The 21,712-nt window shown below is 56.8% G+C and overlaps 1 protein-coding gene across 2 annotated transcripts in view; it reads right to left on the reverse strand.

Annotated features, from left to right (window-relative positions):
* MICALL1 (MICAL like 1) overlaps positions 1 to 21,712 on the reverse strand; it is a 28,537-nt gene that overhangs the window by 5,490 nt on the left and 1,335 nt on the right. The window contains exons 2-13 of one of the 2 annotated variants that reach the window (XM_060114249.1): positions 18,263 to 18,311; positions 17,678 to 17,819; positions 12,606 to 12,694; positions 11,347 to 11,489; positions 9,382 to 9,827; positions 7,545 to 7,602; positions 6,510 to 6,868; positions 4,655 to 5,064; positions 1,910 to 2,044; positions 1,172 to 1,298; positions 945 to 1,035; positions 725 to 798 (exon numbers count right to left, since the gene is read on the reverse strand). In XM_060114249.1, coding sequence (XP_059970232.1) covers positions 725 to 798; positions 945 to 1,035; positions 1,172 to 1,298; positions 1,910 to 2,044; positions 4,655 to 5,064; positions 6,510 to 6,868; positions 7,545 to 7,602; positions 9,382 to 9,827; positions 11,347 to 11,489; positions 12,606 to 12,694; positions 17,678 to 17,819; positions 18,263 to 18,311 — 2,123 coding nt within the window. Of the gene's footprint in view, positions 1 to 724; positions 799 to 944; positions 1,036 to 1,171; positions 1,299 to 1,909; positions 2,045 to 4,648; positions 5,065 to 6,509; positions 6,869 to 7,544; positions 7,603 to 9,381; positions 9,828 to 11,346; positions 11,490 to 12,605; positions 12,695 to 17,677; positions 17,820 to 18,262; positions 18,312 to 21,712 lie in introns of both variants that reach the window. The other variant, XM_060114248.1, reaches the window with a different exon arrangement.

Below are 21,712 nucleotides of genomic sequence, written 5' to 3' on the forward strand. Positions count from 1 at the left end.
CAACGAAGAGTAGCCCCCACTCGCCACAACCAGAGAAAGTCCACACGCAGCAACGAAGACCCAATGCAGCCAAAAATAAATAAAATTTTAAAAAATAAAAAAATACTTTATAAAAAAAAGGGGGGGCTTCCCTGGTGGCACAGTGGTTGAGAGTCTGCCTGCTAATGCAGGGGACATGGGTTCGAGCCGTGGTCTGGGAGGATCCCACATGCCACGGAGCAACTGGGCCCGTGAGCCACAACGACTGAGCCTGCGCGTCTGGAGCCTGTGTTCCGCAACAAGAGAGGCCGCGAGAGTGAGAGACCCGCGCACCGCGATGAAGAGTGGCCCCCGCTTGCCACCACTAGAGAAAGCCCTCGCACAGAAACGAAGATGCAACACAGTAACACTAAATTAATTAATAAACTCCTACCCCCAACATCTTCTTAAAAAACAGAAAACAAAAACAAAGACCAGCCAGCTGCTCCTGGTCTTGCTGTTCTCCGCAGGCCTGTCATCCCAACACCACGAATGACACAGCCCCGCACTGGCCATGCTGTTCCCTCTCCCGTCTTGGCTTGAGCTTATTTTTCACCTGTTATGACCCAGACAGCACCTCCTGGCCTGTCCCCAGACTCTGCCTGTGCATCCCCATCAGGACCCGGTCTGTCCACTCCCCAGCCCACTCCTCCATGTCGCCAGGTCCCAGGGCAGGTGTCTGGGGAGCGGGTGTGGCCACACTCACCTGGCTTGTTGAGAAGGCACCGGAGCTCATACTCCACGTCGGCCTGGCGTTGCTCCAGGTTCTGCTGCTTGAAGCTGGAAGGTGGGAATAAGGTGACTGTTAGTTCTGCGGCTGCCTGCCCTGTGCTGTCACTGATAAGGGAAGAAGGTGAAGATTCCCAGGCCTAAGCTCTGTGGATCCTGGGGAGAGGAGCCGGGAGCCCAGGGGAGCAAGGACTCACACATAGATGAGCTCGGACTCCCGCCGGACCAGCAGATGTTTCTCGTGGATGAGCTTGAACCAGTCCACCAGCATGTCATCCTCACGGCCCTCTGGAAACCAGATGTCCACTGAGGCCAGGGCTGGGGGCAGTCCCCAACCCTCAAAGGGGCCACGGCAGCTCCTACCCTGGAAGAGAGGCTCCCCCTACCCGAGTTCCACCCACCAGGCCCCCCGCAGCTCCCGCACCATTCGCTCCACCACGCAGCTTCTCCTCCAGCAGGACCCCACGGTGTTCCAGGGTATCCAGCTGGCGCTCGATGGTGTCCATCTCTCCATGGATGTCCTCCTCAGGGATGTACTGGTCAGCCTGAACCTGCCCGACAGCGCCCAGTTACCTGAAGGTCAGCCCGCCCTCCCACCTGTTGGCCGCCAGGAACAGGAGCTTCCCTCTTCTCTCCAGCCAGCACTGGCCTCCACAAGCCCTGCGCCCTGGCTCCGTCCCAAACCCTGGTGTGGTGAGGGGTGGGTGTAGGGACAGCCACGCCCCTGCCATGCCCCTGGTCCCAGCGCAGACAGGCATGCCCAGAGGGCGATACAACTTCCTGCTTCTCTCAGGCAACTTCCTCCCCTCCTCTGCCACTCCAGAAAATATATCACAATGTGCGAAAGTGACCCTATTAGAGAGAGAAATCTGAGAACACTCTAAGCTGTTTAAGTATGTCATGTGAACGCTTCGATCCTTGAACTATTATTAGTAACAATTTAAATGCATCACCCAGTGCTTTTGGTCAGAGCAGCTAATCTGCTCAAAATCCCCCTGGCTGCAAGTTAATAAATCTCCCAGCTGGGCCTCCCAAGCATGCCCCCCTCCAGCATCTGAGGGAAGCTGCCCAGGCAGCCCATCCTGTGGCAGAGTCCCACGGGAAGCCTGAGGCAGCCAAGGGAGGGGGCCCGGGCCCAGGTGTCTGGGGCTCCCAGCTGTACCTTGCGTTTGATGAGCGGAAAGCCGTGTCCTGGGGCAGGCGGTCTCGCTGGCTTGGAGCCCTTGGTGGCCTTCTTTACGGTTGGGGACGCTGTGGGTGATGCCTTCCGGTTAAAAGGATTCTCCTTGCAGGAAGACTAAAGGCAGGGAGACGTGGCAGAAGATAAGTCAGAGAGGGGTCAGTAAGACCCAGGCAGCTTGATCACATGGGACCATGGAAAGCAGGCGGTAGGAATCAGGCAGAGAGAGAATCCCCCAGCTGCCAGTCTCTGAGGAACTCAGTCATTCAACAAACACTTCCGCTTCCCAGCGCCTCCCGTGTGCTGCTGCTGCACTGGATACTTCTCTACATTCCTGTTCAATTCTCACAACCACTCCACAAGGTGGGTAGTGTCGTGCCCATTTTACAGCTGAGTAAACTCAAGTTCAGAGAGGTTAAGTAACTGGCTCAAGGTCACGCTCTTCCCAAGAGCCCAAGCTGCAGTGAGACTCTATTTCAGGCTGGGGCAGCCCTCCGGCGCTGGGGGCAGTGGTCAGGACATGCAGTTTAGGGAGGGACAGAGCTACAGTAGCTCATCCAGGCCTCACAACCACCCCTCTCCCAGCGGGGATTCCGGGGTTCAGCTCCTTGCCCAGGGTCCCCCAGCCAGGAAGAGCAAAAACAGGGAACCCCCTATCACTAGAGGGAGGAGGAAGGTAACTCCCTTCCTGCCCAGGGAAGACCCCCATCCTCTGCTCCCCGCTAGCTCTGCACTTTTCTGTCCTTCTGGGGTAATCCCTGTCCTGAGGCCAGCAGAGCCGGGCAGGCCCCCCACTGGGACAGGCCTTGCCTGCCACGTGGGCAGTGCCAGCATCTTCCAACCACCCTCCCCAGGCATCACTTGAGGCCATGGAGTGTTCCCAGGAGTATTTACCGGGCTTTCCAACAGCTGGGGGGAGGAGGGAGGAGCCCCGCTCACCTCACCTGTGCCAGCCTGGGGGAGATTCCTTCAGGCTGGCAGTTGCTCTGGGATCTGAAGCAAGGAAAGTGCCAGGCCGGAGTCCAGGCGCAGCAGGGTGATAGTTTGGGCCCCACAGGGCAGCACCCGCCCAAGGGGCCTGCCTATCTCCTGCCCCCAGTGTCTCGGGTCCTCTCCGAATCCTGGGGTTAGGGTAAGGGATGGGGCGCCCCAGGAGGAAGTCCTCGTGGGCTCTGCCCACACCCTCCACAGTCACACCCCGAGGGGCCCAGCAGGGCCAAACAGCCCAAAGGCCCCTGAGTCCCTCAAGGGTTCTCAGCCACAGAACTCCTTCAGACCAACCTTTCACAGACCTGGGGACAGGAAACATACTGAAAGGCAGCTGCCTGTAGGGGGAAGGGGAGGGGCGTCCAAAATCAACTCCCTCCCCCACCTCCCACAGCAAGGAACCCTGGGGCTCCTCAGAGCATCCTGAGGCCCAGAGATGGGATGGGCCTTCTCCACATCACACAGCAGGTGGTGACAGAGTTGGACAGGAGGTGGTTGCCCAGGCCAGGGAAGGTTAAGTGGCATTTGAAAGGTGCACAGACCAACAGCTCAGGCTCCTCCCCAGGCTTTTCCTCTGTCAGGTCGGTCAGACCAGGACTACAGCCGGGCCCTGAGAGGGCTGCAGAGTACGGGAAAAAATGCAGAATCAGAACCTGGTGGCGCAAAGGGACTCTGGTGGCAGGAGAGGCCCCCTCATGAATTAGGTGCCCAGAGGAATGTCCTGACCCCTGGTGACCTCTGGTTCTTGGCATGACACTGAGAAACAAGTGCTTCACCAGCCACAGAGGTCAAGTGGAAAACGAGCTCCCAGGGATGGGTGTCCAGCAGACCCTCCTCGTGCCCACTGCAGCCCCCAGAGGGGATGGAGCACGGGGCCAGCCTGGGAAGGGGCCTGAGAAGGGGAGCCCACAGCACGGGCTGTCCGCACCCCTGCAGTGGCACACAAGAGAAGCACCCAGTAAAGCTGTTTCCTCGGCTCTCTGCCTGTTGAGGGCCGACCCCTCCTCTACCCGTCCCCCCCAAAAACAAACTCTACACAAGGCACAGTCATCCCAGTACCCTACCCCGACCTGGCTGTGAGCACCTGGGGGGCAGGGATCACCACGGTCATCTCACCTCTGGAGCCCAGGCCAGCCCATACACACAGGAGGGGCTCAATGAACACCATCTGCCCCATTCTATAGGAGGGGAGACTGAGGTCTCTGGAGAAGGAAAATGACCCCAAGAAGGGAGTCATCCCCTCCCCTCTGTGCTCTACCCCAGGTGGCCTTGTAGAACAATCATCTAGGCCTGTCTCCCTGAGCAGCTTGTGAGGTCCTAGAGGGCAAGGACAGGGTCTCAATGCCACTGTGCCAGGGTCTGGCACAAATAGGACCTCAGCGAATGGAAGGGTGAACAGAAGGATGTGTGGTTTAAGTGGTGGCTAGTGGATGCGTCCCAAATGGGCACGTGCATGTGCTAGGCAGGTAAATAAGAGCTAGACGCCTCAAGACATGGAAGACCAGGCAAGTGGAGACGTGAACAGATGGACGGGAGGTCTGGCTAATGGATGAAAGGATAGAGAGGTGGAGCTGTGCCTCAAATGAATGGAGTGGTGAATGGGTAGACGGGCACAGCCAAGGTCACCCAACAAGTCAGGGCCAGCAACGATGGAAGGGTCAGAGACCCTGCCCTGAGACCAGGTCCACGGCCACTAGACAGGACAGCAGTCTTTAGCGAGGGTGAGGCACTCACCTTTACCTGGAGCTGCGGGGACGAGGTTCCAGGGGAAGGCGCAGGGCTCTTGTCTCCAACCAGCACGAGAGGGGTGGGAGCAGCGCCACTGCAGGGCTTGGCTGGAGGGGGACCTGGGCTGCCCCTAGTATTGGGGGCAAGGCCAGGGCTGGCTTGAGGTGTCCGGTCTACACTGGGCTGCACCAGCTCCCCAGAGGAGGACAGGGAGGAGTTGGCAGAGAGGCTGGCCGAGGTCCCAGGGCTGCCAGGGGCATGGACAGCAGGCTCTGAGGAGCTCTTGGGCACAACTGGCGGCTCCAGAAGCTCCTCACTTGGGGGCTGGCTGGAGCTCTCGGATGACAGGCTTTCCACACTGAGGGCTGGCGACGGGGTGGCTGAGGGTGGCTCCGAGTGTGACAGGCGGGAGGTGTGGAGAGCTGTACAAACACACACACAAGTGGGTGCCACGTGAGGGGGCACAGTCAGGCCTTCTGGCCTCACCTAACACGCTCCACTCTCGACAGAGCTGCAGGCCCTGGCAACCCAAGTCCTCCACATCCAGACAGGCAAGAGCCCAGAGGACAGCAAAGGTGTGACTGGACCAAGGTCATTGGCAGACAAATCATCCCAATTCATCCTGCGCTCTTCGGGCTCTGGCGTGCACCTCGTGGCACGTCATAGCCCTGGTTCCTTACGGCCCTCACTTCCTCATCCCACGTGGCTGCAGCCTCCACTTCCCCTCCCGTGTCTGATGTGACCCAAAGCAAAGCCAAACTGAAAAGGCCAAAAAAAAGCCTTGCTTCTGTCTGCCTTCTCTGCCTCTGACCCGAGCAGAGGTGGGAGGGAGGGCAGCAGGAGATGGAGAAGCAGGCAGCCCTGGTGGTGGCCGGCACCAGGCCAGGCACTGCCCCATGCCAGTTTCATCCTCAGGCGTTGAGGGACACCATGCTTCAGAGTATCATCTGTGCTTTCCCAGGGAAGCAACAGACTCAGAGAGAAGGGCTGGGATTGGACCAAGCTGTGTCCGACTCAGAGCTCATCCCATTGGCTGCATCTCCCACCCTCCCATCACCTCCAATCAACTGACCCACCATGCTCAGATGGAGGGTCCCAGGGCACCAGCAGGGGCCGGAGAGGGGGGCCTGGGCCACCTGAGCACCGGCCTCTGGTCATCTCTAATGTGCCCTCGGACCCACTGTCTGAGGGGCTCCCACTGAGGTCTCAGAGGCAGCTGGACCCCAGCCGTGGTGGAAGGTGACCAGGCACAGGGCCCGAGAAAATTGTAAGACGGCGAGAGGGTGGGCTGGGCGGAGGGAGGCACAGCGCCTGGGAGCTGGCCCACCACCTCCATATCCCAGATGGGGAGATGGAGGACAGACACAGGGGAGGAACTGCTCAGAGCTGCTAGCGCCCATGCCACGCAGCCAGGTCAGAGCCCGAGGTGCCTGGCAACCGGAGGAGAGTGACTAGATGGGCAGGGCTGGAGCTAACCCCTGCCCAGCGCTCTCCACGAGCCTGAGTCGGTGTCATGCACATCGATGGATAACACGTTTAATTCTCACAACAGCCCTGTGAGGTGGGTTACAAAGGGTTCAGAGTATAGTCAGGAGTCTGGCTTCAAATCCTGCCTCCACTGCTTAAGCGCTGTGAGGCTTTGGGCAAATCACTTACCCTCTCTGTGCCTCAGTTTCCTCACCTACAAAATGGGGTATGACACCTACCTCACAGGTTTGCTCAAGGACTGAGGACAGACATAACACACACGGCACCTGGCCTGGAGGGGATCCTGTGGCACCACCTGCCCTTCCCCGGCCCTGGGCTGACCCAGGTGCCCAACCCCAGAGTCCCAGCTGTCAGGAGAGCTCCTGAGAACGGCACTCACCAAGGGGAGATGCACTGGGTGCTCGGGGGGCAGGGCGCTTCTTTGTCCTGGGGCTGCTCGTTGGCGTGATGCCGTACCAGGGGTGCAGGGACTTGGGTGTGGACTCTGGGTGAGTCGGGGCGGGGCCGGTGGCTGGGCGGGGTGCAGCTGGGGGCTCTTCCTCCTCCTCCTCGAAGGGGTTGTAGGGCTTGGGCTCCGGGCCAGCCACCTCATGCACACCTCCGTTCTCCACCTGCCTGCTGTCCCGGCCTGGGGGCGGCGGGCCGGGGCTGCTGCTCGGGGGCAGGGGGGCTGGCTTCTTCTTCGGCTCTGCCTGCACCAGTGAGATCCATGGGGGGTCTTTCCTGGGGGCTGGTGTCCTGGACAGAGGCAGGAAGCAGCAGAAACCATTAGGAGGCAAGGGGGGCAGTGTCCTTCTCTCCCCAGACAGTCTTGAGTGCAGCCCAAAGCGGGTGGATGAGAAACTGCACCCTTCTCCTCTCCCACCCCAGCCCAGTGGGGCCAGTCTGGGCCCAGAGTTGAAACAGAAAGAGGGGGGCCTCTCTCTTCCCCTTCCTCTGTCTCTGTCTCTCTCTCCCCCGCCCTCTCTCTCATGGACCATACAGGGGAAACACAGCTCCCAAAGAACAGCTGGCAATCGATGTCCTCGCCTGTGACACAGGCTCCCAGAGCTGGAGGATCTGAGCCAGGCATACAGCTGAGCTTTGCTGGGTCTTCTATACTCTGCTGCTGATCCGCACAACGATTCTAGGGGCAAGGCCTAGGCCTCCCTCGTTCCACAGGCAGTGGAGGCTTGGAGGGGTGAAGGGACCCCAGAGGCAGCCGTCTCCACCAGGCATTGCTGCCCACAAGAGAGGGGGTCCCAGGGGAGCCACGGGGAAGGGGATGTGGGCACAGGCTCCGGCCCCCAGAGGTGAGCCCCACCCCTTCTCGGGAGGGCGTGCTGGTGGATCATGTGGCCTTGCTACCCGCCCAGACCCCAGGGTACTCCCCTTCCCCCTACCAGGGCCCTGAAACCCCTCAGGGCCAGCATACCTCTCTGACAGCTTGGGTGTCCCTCTGGGCTTGGGGATGGGGGGTTCATGCAGCTTCCCTACATGGGAAAGGAGAGTGAAACAGGTCTTCATGGGCAGCTGTGAGCCAGGCAGCACAGTGGGGCACCCAGGGAGCCAGCCCAAGTGCCTGCCTTACCAAGGATGCCCTTCCATCCCACCTGGAAGGTCATGGACTCCAGGTGGCCATGGCAACCTCACCTGTATCTCCGTACCTCCCCAGGCCAGCACTCAGGGAGATTGGATAAATAACAAAGGTGACAGGTAGAGAAGGTCAAAGGGGCAAGGCCAGGACACCTAGAGACCCCATTCGTATTTCAGTTAAGAAGGGGGAGGGCCTCCCTGGTGGCGCAGTGGTTGAGAGTCCGCCTGCCGATGCAGGGGATGCGGGTTCGTGCCCCGGTCTGGGAGGATCCCATATGCCGCGGAGCGGCTGGGCCCGTGAGCCATGGCCGCTGAGCCTGCGCGTCCGGAGCCTGTGCTCCGCAACGGGAGAGGCCACAACAGTGAGAGGCCCGCTTACGGCAAAAAAAAAAAAAAAAAAAGAAGGGGGAAACCTGGACTTCCCTGGTGGCGCAGTGGTTAAGAATCCACCTGCCAGTGCAGGGGACACGGGTTCGAGCCCTGGTCTGGGAAGATCCCACATGCCGCGGACCAACCAAGCCCGTGCGCAAAACTACTGAGCCTGAGCTCTAGAGCCTGCGAGCCACAACTACGGAAGCCTGCGCGCCTACAGCCCGTGCTCCTCCACAAGAGAAGCCACCACAGTGAGAAGCCCGTGCTCCCCACAACCAGAGGAAGCCCATGCGCGGCAACCAAAAATAAATAAATAAATTTATTTTTTTAAAAAAGAAGGGGGAACCCAAGTGCCCCTCTGACACTTCCCCAAAGTGGACAGGAAATATTGTTTCAACTCAGCCCCAGGGTCACCTCCTCCTGCAAGCCTCCCCTGACTCCCAAGTGTCCTCCGTGAATCCCACCATAGCCTCTGCTCCCCCATCTTAACAGACATCTGCATTCTACCAAAATCCTCATGTCTGTGTCCATCTCTCCCTCAAGACTGGCAGCACCTCAAAGGCACAAACAGGTCTGCACAGTATCTCTATCCCCAGCGCCCAGCTCAGGAACGGGCCTCCACGAGTGCGGAACAGAATGAACAAGTCCCAGGGGGAGACCCTGGGAGTCTCCCTCCCCTGGGCCTCCTCTGATAAGAGTTGACCAGCACGTCTCAGGTTACAAGGAACCATGTTTCCATGAGCTCATGGAAGCCCAGGAAGGTCATGTGGGAAGGTCTGACAATGAGGGGTGAGGCAGGGGTCTCCACTGCAGAACAGGCCAGCCTGGGGAGTGCCCCAGGGGCCCATCTGACCAGGGACACACCCTCCCCTACCCCCAGCCCCTGAGCTGTCCCCTGCCAAACATCCAGATGTGGACAAGCACACAGGCTGGGCTGGGAGGGGAGGTCACCTGAGTGTGGACACAGAACCAGACACACTCGGGACACAGACACACATGATGTACACTCCCCACACCCCGAAACTGAAGCACACAAGATGGACACAAAAGGACACACATCCTGGGCACACAGAATGGGGCAGGGATCTGTGTCCTCGCAGCATGGAGAACAGAGCGTGCACCGAGGGGCCTCAGTAACTATTTGCTGCGTGAATTAATAACCTCAGCACCACAGTCGTCCCCAGCACATCCACAGCACACACAGGCACAGACAGCACGGCCCCATGAATACTCCCAGGCACGTGTACGTTTAAACGCCAGGCACACCTCAGGAAGCGCCCAGCCCCAGTCGGGCCCTTGCTCACCATTCACCAGGCCGCTGGCGCCTCCCTGCTCCACCAAGTTCTCCTGCTGCAGGCTGGACCGGGGCCGGGGCGTGGGGAGCGTCAGGGCTGTGCTCTCAGACACCTTCCTGGAGGCAGGTGTGGGGCGGCTGCCCGGGGTGCTGGCCAGCTCCTGTGGTTTGCCGGAAACCCGGGGCTTGGTGAGGATCTGGGGTCGGCCCTCAGGGCCGGCCTTGGGTACGTCCACCTCAGCCCCTGCAGCCGCATCAGGGCTGGGGCCACCTCTCTCCACATCCTTGGCTTCTTCTGTAAGTTGCTGCTGCTTTGGCTGTGGGGGGAGTGTGGGCCTGGCCCCTGACCGCCCACCGGGGCCCAGCCTGGCGCAGTGCTCCGCACACACGAAGGTGCCCTCCTCTGGCCCACTCTTGTAAGCTCCGGGGAGTAGGGTGCTGGAGCACCGCCGACACCTGCCAGGGAGAACAGGGGTGGGGTGGGATGGGGGGATCAACTTAGCCAGGCAGCCCGGCCCAGGGTGCTGGCTACCCCTCCTCCCAACTGCCAGCCTGGATCCTGTCTCAGTACCCAGAACTTCCCAGCGGAAAAGAAAAAGGGTAAATGTCAGAATCATAGCAGAACAATAAAACCATGTGAAATCAGCAACATAAATTGTGAAACACGCCTTCAGTTTCTGCTGCAAGAGGAAGCAAAGGTTCCCCCAGCTCCAACAGAGGTTCCATCCAGTGTGTGGGCTGCCACTCATTAGTGGCTCAAGAAATCAATTTAGTGGTTTTCAACCAACCAGGTTTTTTTGTTTTGTTTTGTTATGAAATAGAATAAAATAAGATATATCAGAATGTATCACACTTGTTTTATGAGACTCTAATTCCAGTTGTGCATCTATTCATACAAGTTTGATTTCAGGGATATACTTACAACTGGTCACAGTGTCAAATGTATGTCACCATAAAAAGTATTTAAAACACTGCCCTGATGGCCAGACGTGACTGTGTTTGTGCAGTGGTTCCCTTCCTCGAGATTTTTCCCCCTCAGTTTTGCAATCAGGTGCCTGGGGTTCCAGGTCCAGCCACCACACACACACACACACACACACACCCCACACACACCATACATACACACCGAATACACTGCACACACCGCACACACACCACACACACACACACACCACACACCCACACACCACCCACACCCACACACCACACAACACACACCACACACACACAACACACAAACCACACACCTACACACAACACACACACAACACACACACTACATACACCACCCACACACACCACACACACCACACACACCACACACACGCCACACACACCACACAACACACACACCACAACACACACACAACACATACACACACCACACAACACATACACACACCACACACACACAATACACACAACACATACAACACACAGCACACACACACAACACACACAGCACACACACATACTCTAAACCACAACTGAATACACACTATAACTCCCAGTCACTGGTTTCCATGGACTATTCAATTTTCTTTGCTGATTTTTTTTCTAACATATAAAACGTTTTCATACATTCTCTGGCTTCCCCTGGGAGCCACACACTGAAAGCAAGTTGTTACTATGATTTCTTTTTTTAACTGCTTTCTTTAGGAAAAAAAAAAAAGGAAGAAAAAACAAAAGATAAAAATAAAATAAGATTTTCAAAATGCTTTCTTTTTTCAACAGCTTTTAGAGCACATTCTGCTCCTTAATCATCATCAGGTACTTAGTTCCAAAGAGCTCTGCCCCCTTTCTGTCTCTAATTCTGTGACTGACCAAGTCTCCCCTCACTAGGCCTTCGTTTGTCATCAGTAAAATAGGGAAAAGCAAGATGCTCCAGCATGACGAGCCTGCCAAGGGGCTTGGCACACCATGGTGCTGAATCTAGGGAAGCTCCCTGACCTCCCCAGGGTCCCCCACCACTCACCGGAAGCAGTGCCGGTGGTACAGCTTGCCGTCGGCCAGGTAACGCTGCACCAGGTGCACGTGCTGCTGGCAGGCCGCACACGTGCTGCTGGGGGTCCGGTGGGCGCCCTGCTCTGACAGGCTGCCCGAGGAGCACTCATCGCCCTGCAGGGAATAGGGTGGGCAGACTGGGGGTGGGGTTGGGGTCACCAGCCTTCCTGTTCAAGAACACTCCCTGTTCCCCGCCCTACTCCCACTCCCAAGAGTGCGCAGTGCTAACACACTCCATCAGAGCCCCAGAAGGGCAGAGGGTGGGGACTGCACTGTTTTGTACATGAGGAAACTGAAGTCCAGAAAGGGGGAAAGACTTGCTCAAGGTCACTGCGTCAGGATGGAAACATAAAAATCCAGACTTCCACTTTCTGGGGCCCTCTCCACCAGAAAGGCAGCTTCCAGCTGTATAATCCCTTCGCTTGTGCTGCTCTTGTCCCTCTCCCGTCCCCACAGGTGGGCCTTGCCTGAGAGGTGGCTGCCCTCTTAGGCCCACCTCGTCTGCCTTCTCTGTCCCCCCAACTAGAACCAAGCAGATTTAAGTCCAAGTTTCTCAGCTTCTAAGCACTGTGACCTTGAGCAAGCTGTTTTCGTCTCTGAGCCTTGGGCTCCTACCTGCCAAATGGAATCCTATAACCCCTGCCTGTCTCAGCCCTGCACATGCTCACTGGGCACCCACCATGGGCTGGGCTCCCTGTCCCTCAAGAGGTCCTCCAGCAAGGCGCAGTTGGGAGCAGGTGGGAAACGCCCTCTGCACACTGTGAAGTGCTGTCCAGATGTGAAACACTGGTGTCATCCCCTAAGCATCTTGGAGCAGGGGGCTGGCAGTGCGGCCCCCAATTCCCAGCTGAGAGATCTTGAACAAATGACCAAACCTCTCTGAGATTCAGTTTCCTCACCTGTACGTCAGGACACACAATACCCACCTCCCAGTGTTGTTGAGAGGATTAAGCAGAATCACGCTAGGAAGTTTAAAGCTCTGCCTCACGGGAATCAAGGGGAGAATGTGCTGTACTGCATGGGTGAGTCCTGTCAGTCCCATGATGGAGAGTCAGTGCTGTGGATGCCCTGTGCCCCTCCCAGGCCTGCCATCCCCTGCTCCTACCGCCCTGGCCTGGCCTGTGAGAATCTAGTCCCAAAGCCAAAGGGAAAGGGACGAAGAACACCCGCTGAACGCAGCAGTGGCAGCTGTCCCCCCACCCCACCTGCCCACCCCTGGCATCTGCCTACCTGAGCCCTGTCTCCTGGTTCCGCGGGAGTGGGTGCTTTGGATGGCGGGGAGGATGCTGCCAGGCCCTTTCTGGGTGATGAGACCCCGGCTGCCAAGAGACCAGAAAGAGACTCTGAGGCAGCTGGAGACCCTGGAGGTCCAGGAGGCCCAACCTGGCCTGAGCTTTGAGCTCCATGGCTACCACCTGAGGGCAGACCACGGACGCAGTGGGACCAGGCTCCCACTTCACACAGGCAGGGGATGCCTCCTTCCAAACTAAGCGCCAAGAGCAAGCTTCCCAACCCTGCCAGGCCTCCGCAAAGCGGGACAGTGACTCCCACCGCACAGGGCAGCGTGAAAAATAAGGCACCAGGGACTTCCCTGGTGGTGCAGTGGTTAAGAATCTGCCTGCCAATGCAGGGGACACGGGTTCAAGCCCTGGTCTGGGAAGATCCCACATGCCACGGAGCAACTAAGCCCGTGTGCCACAACTACTGAGCCTGCGCTCTAGAGCCCCCGAGGCACAGCTACTGAACCCCGTGTGCCTAGAGCCCATGCTCCGCAACAAGAGAAGCCACTGCAATGAGAAGCCCACGCACCGCAACAAAGAGTAGCCTCCGCTCACCGCAAGGAGAGAAAGCCTGCGCGCAGCAACAAAGACCCAACGCAGCCAAAAATAAATAAATAAATTTATTTTTAAAAAAAATAAAATAAAATAAGGCACGAGGACGAGCACAGAACCATCAGCGCCCAACATGTGAAAGGACGGGGAGCTTCCTTCCCACGAGGCTGAACGGGTGAAGGGAAGGAAAGAAGAGGAACCACATGGCGCTGGCCTGAAGGTTCAGGAAGATAGGCTGGCTCCCTGGGGCCAAGGAGCTGCCCCACCCAAGCCCAAGTGGGCAGGTGCGGCCCGGAACCCTGCCTGGACGCCCTCGAACCAGAAGAAACCCACCGCCCAGCCCACCCGCCTCCTCCACGACTCTGCTCCGTCATTACTTCATCAAATATCCACTAAGCGCCTACTCTGTACCCAGTGATTAAAATAAAACCCCCAAATTCAGAGAACTGTATACCAAAAGAAAAATCACTACTGTATGCTAATTCTTTTTTTTTTTTTTTTTTTGCAGTACACGGGCCTCTCACTGTTGTGGCCTCTCCCGTTGTGGAGCACAGGCTCCAGACACGCAGGCTCAGCGGCCATGGCTCACGGGCCCAGCCGCTCCGCGGCATGTGGGATCTTCCCGGACCAGGGCATGAACCTGTGTCCCCTGCATCAGCAGGCGGACTCTCAACCACTGCGCCACCAGGGAAGCCCCTGTATGCTAATTCTTAAAAATAAAATCCAGGGAATTCCCTGGTGGTCCAGCGGTTAGGCGCTTCCAATGCAGGTGGCCCTGTATTGGATCCCTGGTTGAGGAACTAAGATCCTGCAAGCTGTGAGGCCCGGCCCAAAAAAAAAAAAAAAATCCAAATTCCTTACTGTGGTCTAAGGTAGCATTGCCAGAACCTCAGGTCACAATCCATTAACGGACCCTGAAATCAACTGAGTGGACTGCAACCAGCATATTGTAAAGACGAATTAGAAGGAAATATCTGCGGGCATCTCATGTTTTAAGGGGAAGAATCGTTTCCTGAAACTTGTTTCAGTGACATGTATGTACATGAACATGGATTATAATGGGAAACATATTTCTTACCATGAGTCATGGTCAAAAATTTTGGGCCCACTCCCTACCACCACCGCTACCCCACTCCCCCACCCCCTACCCCCACCCTGACCCTGGCCTCACCTCCTCCTTCCCCCTCACTCCCCTGGAGCACACAGGCCCCTGCTGCCCCCTTGCCTGGAATATTCCTCCCCAGATCTTCACATGGCCTCCTTCTCCTCCTTGTTCAAGGCTTAGCTCAAATGTCACCTCCTCAGAGAAGCCCTCCATGACTACTCACCCAAAATAGCCACTTCCTCCTCTCGCTGCTTTTTATACCATTACCTTATTTTGTTTCCTTATCGGACTCATCTGCAATTACATTAATCACTTTGTTCTCTCTCTCCCTCCCCCATCCTTTAGACTGAAAGCTCTGTGAGTCTGTATCGTTCTCAGCTCTCTCCCTAGCACCTAGCACAGTGTCTGGCACACAGTAGAGGCGAAATAAATATTTGTTAAATGAATGAGTAAGTGCCAGGTGCTGGAGTCATGTAGCAGGTCTACAGGGGAGAGGGAGTAATTGAGATACTATGACCAGAGTCTTATATGTTCACCACGGGGCAGGGGGCTATAAGAGCACCTGGAGTATATCAGGGCAGGCTGCTTGGAGGAGGCAAAATGTGGGGTGAGAGGATGAGTAGGAAAGAATGTGCCAGAGCATGGGGGGTGGGGACAGGGACTGGAGGATCACCAAGAAGAAAGGCTTAGCAGTAAAGGAATGTGATATATTCAAAGCAGCACAAGAAATTCAGTATGACTACAGTTGGGGCAGTGAGTGGCTTAAGCTAAGTGGGGAGAGGCCCTCAGGGGCCCTGCTAAGAAACTGGGCTTCATCCTGATGACACCACCCCTGTCACCCTGGTAGGGGGGAGGTACCCCTCCTCTGAGTCCCTCAGCCACTGGGCTTCCTTCCGTCACACTCTGGTTCCAGACTAGGCTGTGGCTCCTGGAGGTCAGGGGTCAGCTGACATGCCCAGGGTCACCGGCCTCCACGGAGCCTGGCACAAGATGAAAGAAAGGAGAGCACGGCACGGTGTTGTCTCAGCCACGGCCAGCTTCCAAGGTGACCCAGTCCAGTGAAAGTCAAGCCTGGTCAGAATTACCCTTGAAATCCCTCCCCTCACCCAGAAAGTACAGAACAGGACCATCCTGGGGAGCCTAAGAGCCAGCTTCGCCTCCAGCGTTGGAACATCTCGCCGCATTTCCTCTGGTTGAGCAGCAGGTGGGATAAAAATGGTTTGCATTTAGGGGCCAAGCCGTATGGTAGCGACAGGAGTTCCCCACGGGCCCAGGGGGTGCTCTCGCCCCGGGCAGAGCACGGGGAGCTGGGCCACCAGGGTGACCTCACCCCCAGGGTGCCTGGTGAGGACTGGGAACAAAGTGGGCACCACCGACAGTATTACCAAGGGCCCTGCCCCACCTGCCCACCCCGCAGGTCCCCGGAAGGAGGCCCTCCAGAGAAGAGCTTAGTAGAGGGAGATTGGGGTTTGGCCACAGGGAACCCTCCAGAAGATAAGACTGAATTGTGATTCTAGGTGAGCAAGCTAAATTCTAACCAATGGAATACAAAAGTAATAATAATAGTAACCTTGAGTCCTCAATAAGGGCCAGACACAGGTCATTCTTCCTCATTTACTCCCATCAACCCTGTGAGATGGGCGCTGTTCTTATCCTCACTGCAAAGGGGACCCTAAGCCGAGAGGTGACCCTGTGGCCCACTGTCACCCAGACAGTAAATGGCAGCGCAAAAACGTTCAGTCCACGCTGCCTCTCACCAGACACTCAGCGGTTGAGAAATACTTTCATTTTTATTTCTAGTAAAATACATATAATGTTATTTGTTCAATTATAATATTAATCCCTAGTATTATGGGGGGGATGGGGAGTAACAGATTATTTTAATCTTTTAATTTTTATGTTTTCTATGCTCTAATTTTCTACAGTAAGCATGTTTTACTCCTGGTAAGAAAAAAAAAAAATCCGTACTTCCTAGAATACTTTTTTTTTTTTTTGCGGTACACAGGCCTCTCACCGTTGTGGCCTCTCCCGTTGCGGAGCACAGGCTCCGGACGCACAGGCTCAGAGGCCATGGCTCACGGGCCAAGCGGCTCCGTGGCATGTGGGATCCTCCCGGACCGGGGCACGAACCCATGTCCCCTGCATCGGCAGGCAGACTCTCAACCACTGCGCCACCAGGGAAGCCCTAGAATACTTTTAAGAGATGGGCTGAGGGTTTCCCAGCTGGCGCAGTGGTTGAGAGTCCGTCTGCCGATGCAGGGGACACGGGTTCGTGCCCCGGTCCGGGAGGATCCATCCCACATGCCGCGGAGCAGCTGGGCCGGTGAGCCATGGCCGCTGGGCCTGCGCGTCCGGAGCCTGTGCTCCGCAACGGGAGAGGCCACAACGGTGAGAGGCCCGCGTAACGCAAAAAAAAAAAAAAAAAAAAAAAAGAGAGATGGGCTGAGATTGTCCACATGGAGAGCAGAGGCTGGAGGAAGGACTGACATGGCAGCGGAGGGGCAAGGTGCCCACCCCCAGAGGACCCCCGACAGCAGTGACACAGCACAGGAGTCGGGACACCCGAATTTGGTTTTCCTGCTGTATGACCTTGAGCTCCTCCCTTCCCCTCTTTGAGCCCATTTCCTCTCTGAGGAAGACAAGGCCCAGGAGAGATTTCCACATGGGGACTCTCCAGGCAGGAGGCTCAGTAGCCACCCAGTGACCTGACTCAGGGCAGAGAAATACCCTTGCAGCCTCCCATCCCCCCACCCCCGCCGCCCTATCCCACCCCACACAATCCCCCAGCCTCTTAGTTCTCAGGCCCTGAAGGTCACTGCTGGGGAAGCTGGTGCACAAGAGCCCTACAGGACCGCTTCCCTGCTGGAGGAAAAAAAACCCAGGGAGGTGTCTGCAAACAGGAAGTGAGGGTGGGTGCCAGAGGTGAACTCACAGACAGCGGATGAACTCATCCTGCTTTGTCTCCTCTGACATTATTAATTTTTTTTTTAAATTTTTCCCACACCAAGTGGCTTGTGGGATCTTAGTTCCCCGACCAGGGATTCAACGGGCTCCCTGCACTGGGAGTGCCAAGTCCTAACCACTGGACCACCAGGGAATTCCCTCCTCTGACATTATTTCACTCAGTTACTGGTTCACACGTTTGTTGTCTGTCTCCCCCGCCAGACTATGAGCTCCCCGAAGGCAGCGATCTCCTTCACCGCTGTACCCCACGGGCCCAGCACAGTGTTATTTTACTCAATTAATATTTCAGTGAGTGAATGAATGATGAGCTGCCTCCCTGTGCCTGTTTGCAGCTCAGAAGACAGTGTGACACATGCCCCACCCCCAGGGCCAGCCTCCCTGAAGGGTTGCACCCCTCTCACCTTGGCCAGGGCTGGCGAAGTGGTTGTAATATTGGGACACATAGGTCATGATGCTGAGGCAGTCAGGGACACTCATGGAGACCATGTCACTGGGGTCCAGGAGGGCAGGGATTCCCAGCTCCTTCTCAGCCACTTCAAAGGCCTGGGGGGGTGGTGCAGATGCCAGGGTGGGGGAAGGTTTGAGGCGGGGTGGGGGGGAAACGTGTGGGGTGGGGGGCAGGTGCAGGAGTGGGAGAAGGATGGGGGTTGCACAGAAGCAGTCACAAGCAGGAAGAGGAAGATGAGGCAGGGTCAGTGGGCACCACTCTGCATAGACCGAGCTTTGCTCAGCGGGATGAGGGGGATGAGGGCAGGGGTGACTGTGACCTGGAGAAGGGGAAGGTCTGGTGCTCCAGGCACAAGTGGGCCAGAGGGGAGCAGGGGGTGGGGAGAGGAGCAGCCAGAGCCCCAGTGCAAGGCAGCTGCTCCGGGAGCTGGTCCACGAGCCCCTCACCTCAGCTCCTGCCCTGCAAGACCCCTGCCCTCCGACACACACCCTCCCGAAACACACAGCCTCGTGGGCTTCCATCTGTCTGGGGGACTCACCAAACGGTTATTCTCGAAGACATTGTCCTTGGAAAGTGAATCAAAGTCTCTGCAAGAGACAAAGTGGGGGAGGAGCATTGAGGAGAGGGCCGGGGCAGGGGTGTGACCAGTGGAGGTGACCACATCCCAGCCAGCCTGGGTCTCAGCAGGGTTGGGGGAGGGGTCTGTGGACTGTGGAGGAGGAAACTGAGACAAGGAACCCGTGCTAATAGAGCGGGGGCTGCCAGGTCGGGCAGAGAATGAGCACATGGCCCCCGGGGGCCTCCAAGCTGAGGCTGGAAATCACTCAGAAGGGGCGGGGTTGAAAAGCCCCAGCTTCAAGTTTAACCCCCAGGAAGCCATGTCCTGACTCAGTGGCAAAGACAAAACTAAGACCAGGACCAATGCTGATGACGACAAGGACACCCACAGATTGCTGACCTCACGCTGAGCACTGGGCTGAGCTCCTGTCTTGAATTTATTTTCAACTCTACTTGGCAGGTATTTACCCCACTTTACAGATAGGGACACTGAGGCCCAGAGAGAGGAAGCCACCCCGGGAAGAGGAAGCCGCCCTTGGAATCCACATTTCTGTTCCTTCCACTGCATGTCACAAACCTGGAGAAGCCACACCAACTTGCTGAAACCCTAACCCAGGCCGAAGAGGAATGTTGTTTCAATGGTGCCAGGAATAGAACAAGTCTGAACCAGCCTGGAAATAGTACATTCTCCAGAGCTGCTCACACTGAACGGTCGGCCAACCCTGCTGGGCCACTCCTGGGGGCACCATCCTTTGGGGAGCAGTGAAGGGTGTCCCAGTTCCTAAGCTGGGACAGGTGAGAAGTGGCAGGGCCTGCCGGAGTAACCTAGCTTTTATTTATTCCCCTCCCCACCTCCTGGCTCCAGCTGCTGGAGTGGCTGAAACCAGCGGAGGAGACCCAGCCTTCTTGCTCAGCAGCCTCCTGGGTGCACCCGCCCCAAGCCTTGTCCTTCTATGGCTGGAAACTGCAGCCTGACTGCCTGAGACGTGGGCCCAGAGGCCGGAGAAGGCAGTACGGCCTCCAAAGTCTGGGTCCCAGGCCCTGTTCTTCCAGGTCAGGCTGCGTGACCTTGGGCGGGTGGGCAGTCCTCGTGGCCTTCGTTTTCCCATCTGCAAACTAGGGGAAGCCCTCGTACCACCTCCCAGGCTGGTGGGGAGGACCAAGCTTGTTAGAGGCAGGCCTCACAGACACAAGAGAGCCCTCCTCCTCCTGCCCACCTGCCTGCTAACTTCTCCAGGCAGAGATCAAGGTACAGTGAACCGTGGGCCAAGGCAGGAAGGGGTAGTTTGCAAACCCCAGGAGGTGCCCAAGGCCAAAAGGCCCGAGTGGACTGGGGAGGGGATTGTGTATGCACTTCAGCCCCTTTTGCCACCTCTGGCCAGACCACTTCCTTCTCCCCTCAGCTGGGTCCCGAACTCCTCCCCTTGCTTGGCCACTGCGTAAGAGTGTGACCCCGAGCAAGCTACACAACCTCTCTAAACCTCAGGGACACTGTGACACCAGCCCAGCCCCCAACAAAAGCTTGTTCTGAGGCCGAATGAGACAAAAGCAGCTGGTCTGGGCCCTTTATTTCAGTCTCCCAGCAGTGTTCTTAGAAGGCTAGGGTCACATTTTGTTCACGGCGTGCACTCAACACCCTCCACAGTGCCCGGTACTTAGTAGGCACTCCATAAATGTCTACTGAATGCATAAATGCCGGAAACAGCGTGAAAACTGTAAAGGTCCCCACGATACTACGATTTTTCCTCCACTTCTCCCTCCCCTACCTTCGTCCCTAATCAACATCTAGGCTTTGGAAACATATTTTCTGAGAGTTTTCGAAGGCTGGGAAGTTCTCTTTGGCTCTGGGGGAGATGAGGAGCACAAACATGAAACCCACATGGTCCCTCAAGGGAGCTTAAAGATGCCTAGATTTGAGGAGGGGGAATGAGCCCACAGCTCGAGAAGTCAGAAACAACTTTAGAAGATGGTGCTTGCCCTCGCCCTACCCCAGCCCTACTCTCCTGGAGATCCTCCCTAGCCATCACCGACGTCCTCTCTATGCCTTATATAGGACCTGGGCCTCAGTTTTTCTCCCGTGCAATGGGCTGGCAGCTCAGATGCTGGCCTGCCTTGCAAATGAATGCCTGGACCTGATTCTGGATCTCTTCTCAGGAGGGAAGCCCCCTCCGCTCCACACGAACTCTAGCCACATCCCTCCCTGTGGCCCCATCCACCCTCCTTAGCCAGCAGGAAGCCCTAAGCACTCTGGCCCAGCCACATCTCCCAGCCCTCCCTGTCCTGTGCCAGCGCCGCCTGTGTCTCTGCTCAGGTGGTCCCCTCTGCCGGGAATGCCCTTCCCTCGGCCCTGACCCGGCTCCTGCTATCTCTTTGAAGTTTATGTGACGGCTGGGAGGCCTTCCCAACCTAGCCCTTGGATACAGCGCTTCCCACGTGGAGTTATCAGCACTGCTTATACATCTGTTTTCCCCATAGGCCGTGGGAGACTGTGTGGGGTCTGCCTCTTGGTTGGTTAGTAGCTATTTCCATTACCAGGCACAGTGTCCAGCACAGAGTATAACTCTGCAGACACTTGTGGAATAAACGCAGGAGTGAGACACTTTCATCATCCCTTCCTGCCTAATAACACTACTTATAATAACTAATGTTAATTGAATGTTCATTGTCCCATTTAATTTCTCCCAACAATCCTGTGAGGTAGGTCTTACTGTCAACCCCCCTTTACTGGCCAGGAAACTGATGTCTGGAGGAATCCAGTGATTTTCCCAAGGTTGCACACCTAAGACATGGAGGAGTGGACCAGAAACCAAGCAGCCTGCGCTTTGTGCTGGCAGCCTCAGGTCCATTGCGTGGCTTAGCTTGACACCTAAGTCCTGTCACACACTGGCCAACCCTGCCTCACCACTTGCCCCCCAGCCAAAACAGAAGACCCCGTGAGCCCTCCGCTCTAATGCGTGGGTCCAATCTGGGTGCCCTCCTTCTCCAACCTTCAAGGCCCGGCTCCTGAGCCCCCTTACCCCGTGTCACAGGCCCCACAAGAGGCAGCAGCCCACCTACATCTCCACCTCATCTCGTTCACTTCTGCATCCACACCCCCCAAAACCCTCTCCTCCAGAGCCCACCCCACCATCTACATGGTACAGAATAAACTAAATGCATCTACACCATCGAATCCTTGAGGCAATCCTTCCCTTCCTTCCCTCCTTCATCAAAGCCTCCCAGGTGCTGTCTTTGGGGAGCACAGGTCTGGAGGTGGAACAGACATACAAAGACTCCAGACCCTGTCAGGCTTGGGGAGCCCTGTCCAAGGGGCTGTAAGCAAGACAGACAAGGACCATGACTCTTGTCCCCAACTTGCAGATGAAACCGGAAGTACAAGGAATGGCAGCTGCCAGATAAACATGCACTCAGTGTTTTATGAATGAATGAA

This window comes from Mesoplodon densirostris, chromosome 11, assembly GCF_025265405.1.
Source record: "Mesoplodon densirostris isolate mMesDen1 chromosome 11, mMesDen1 primary haplotype, whole genome shotgun sequence".
Classification (NCBI taxonomy): Eukaryota; Metazoa; Chordata; class Mammalia; order Artiodactyla; family Ziphiidae; genus Mesoplodon; species Mesoplodon densirostris.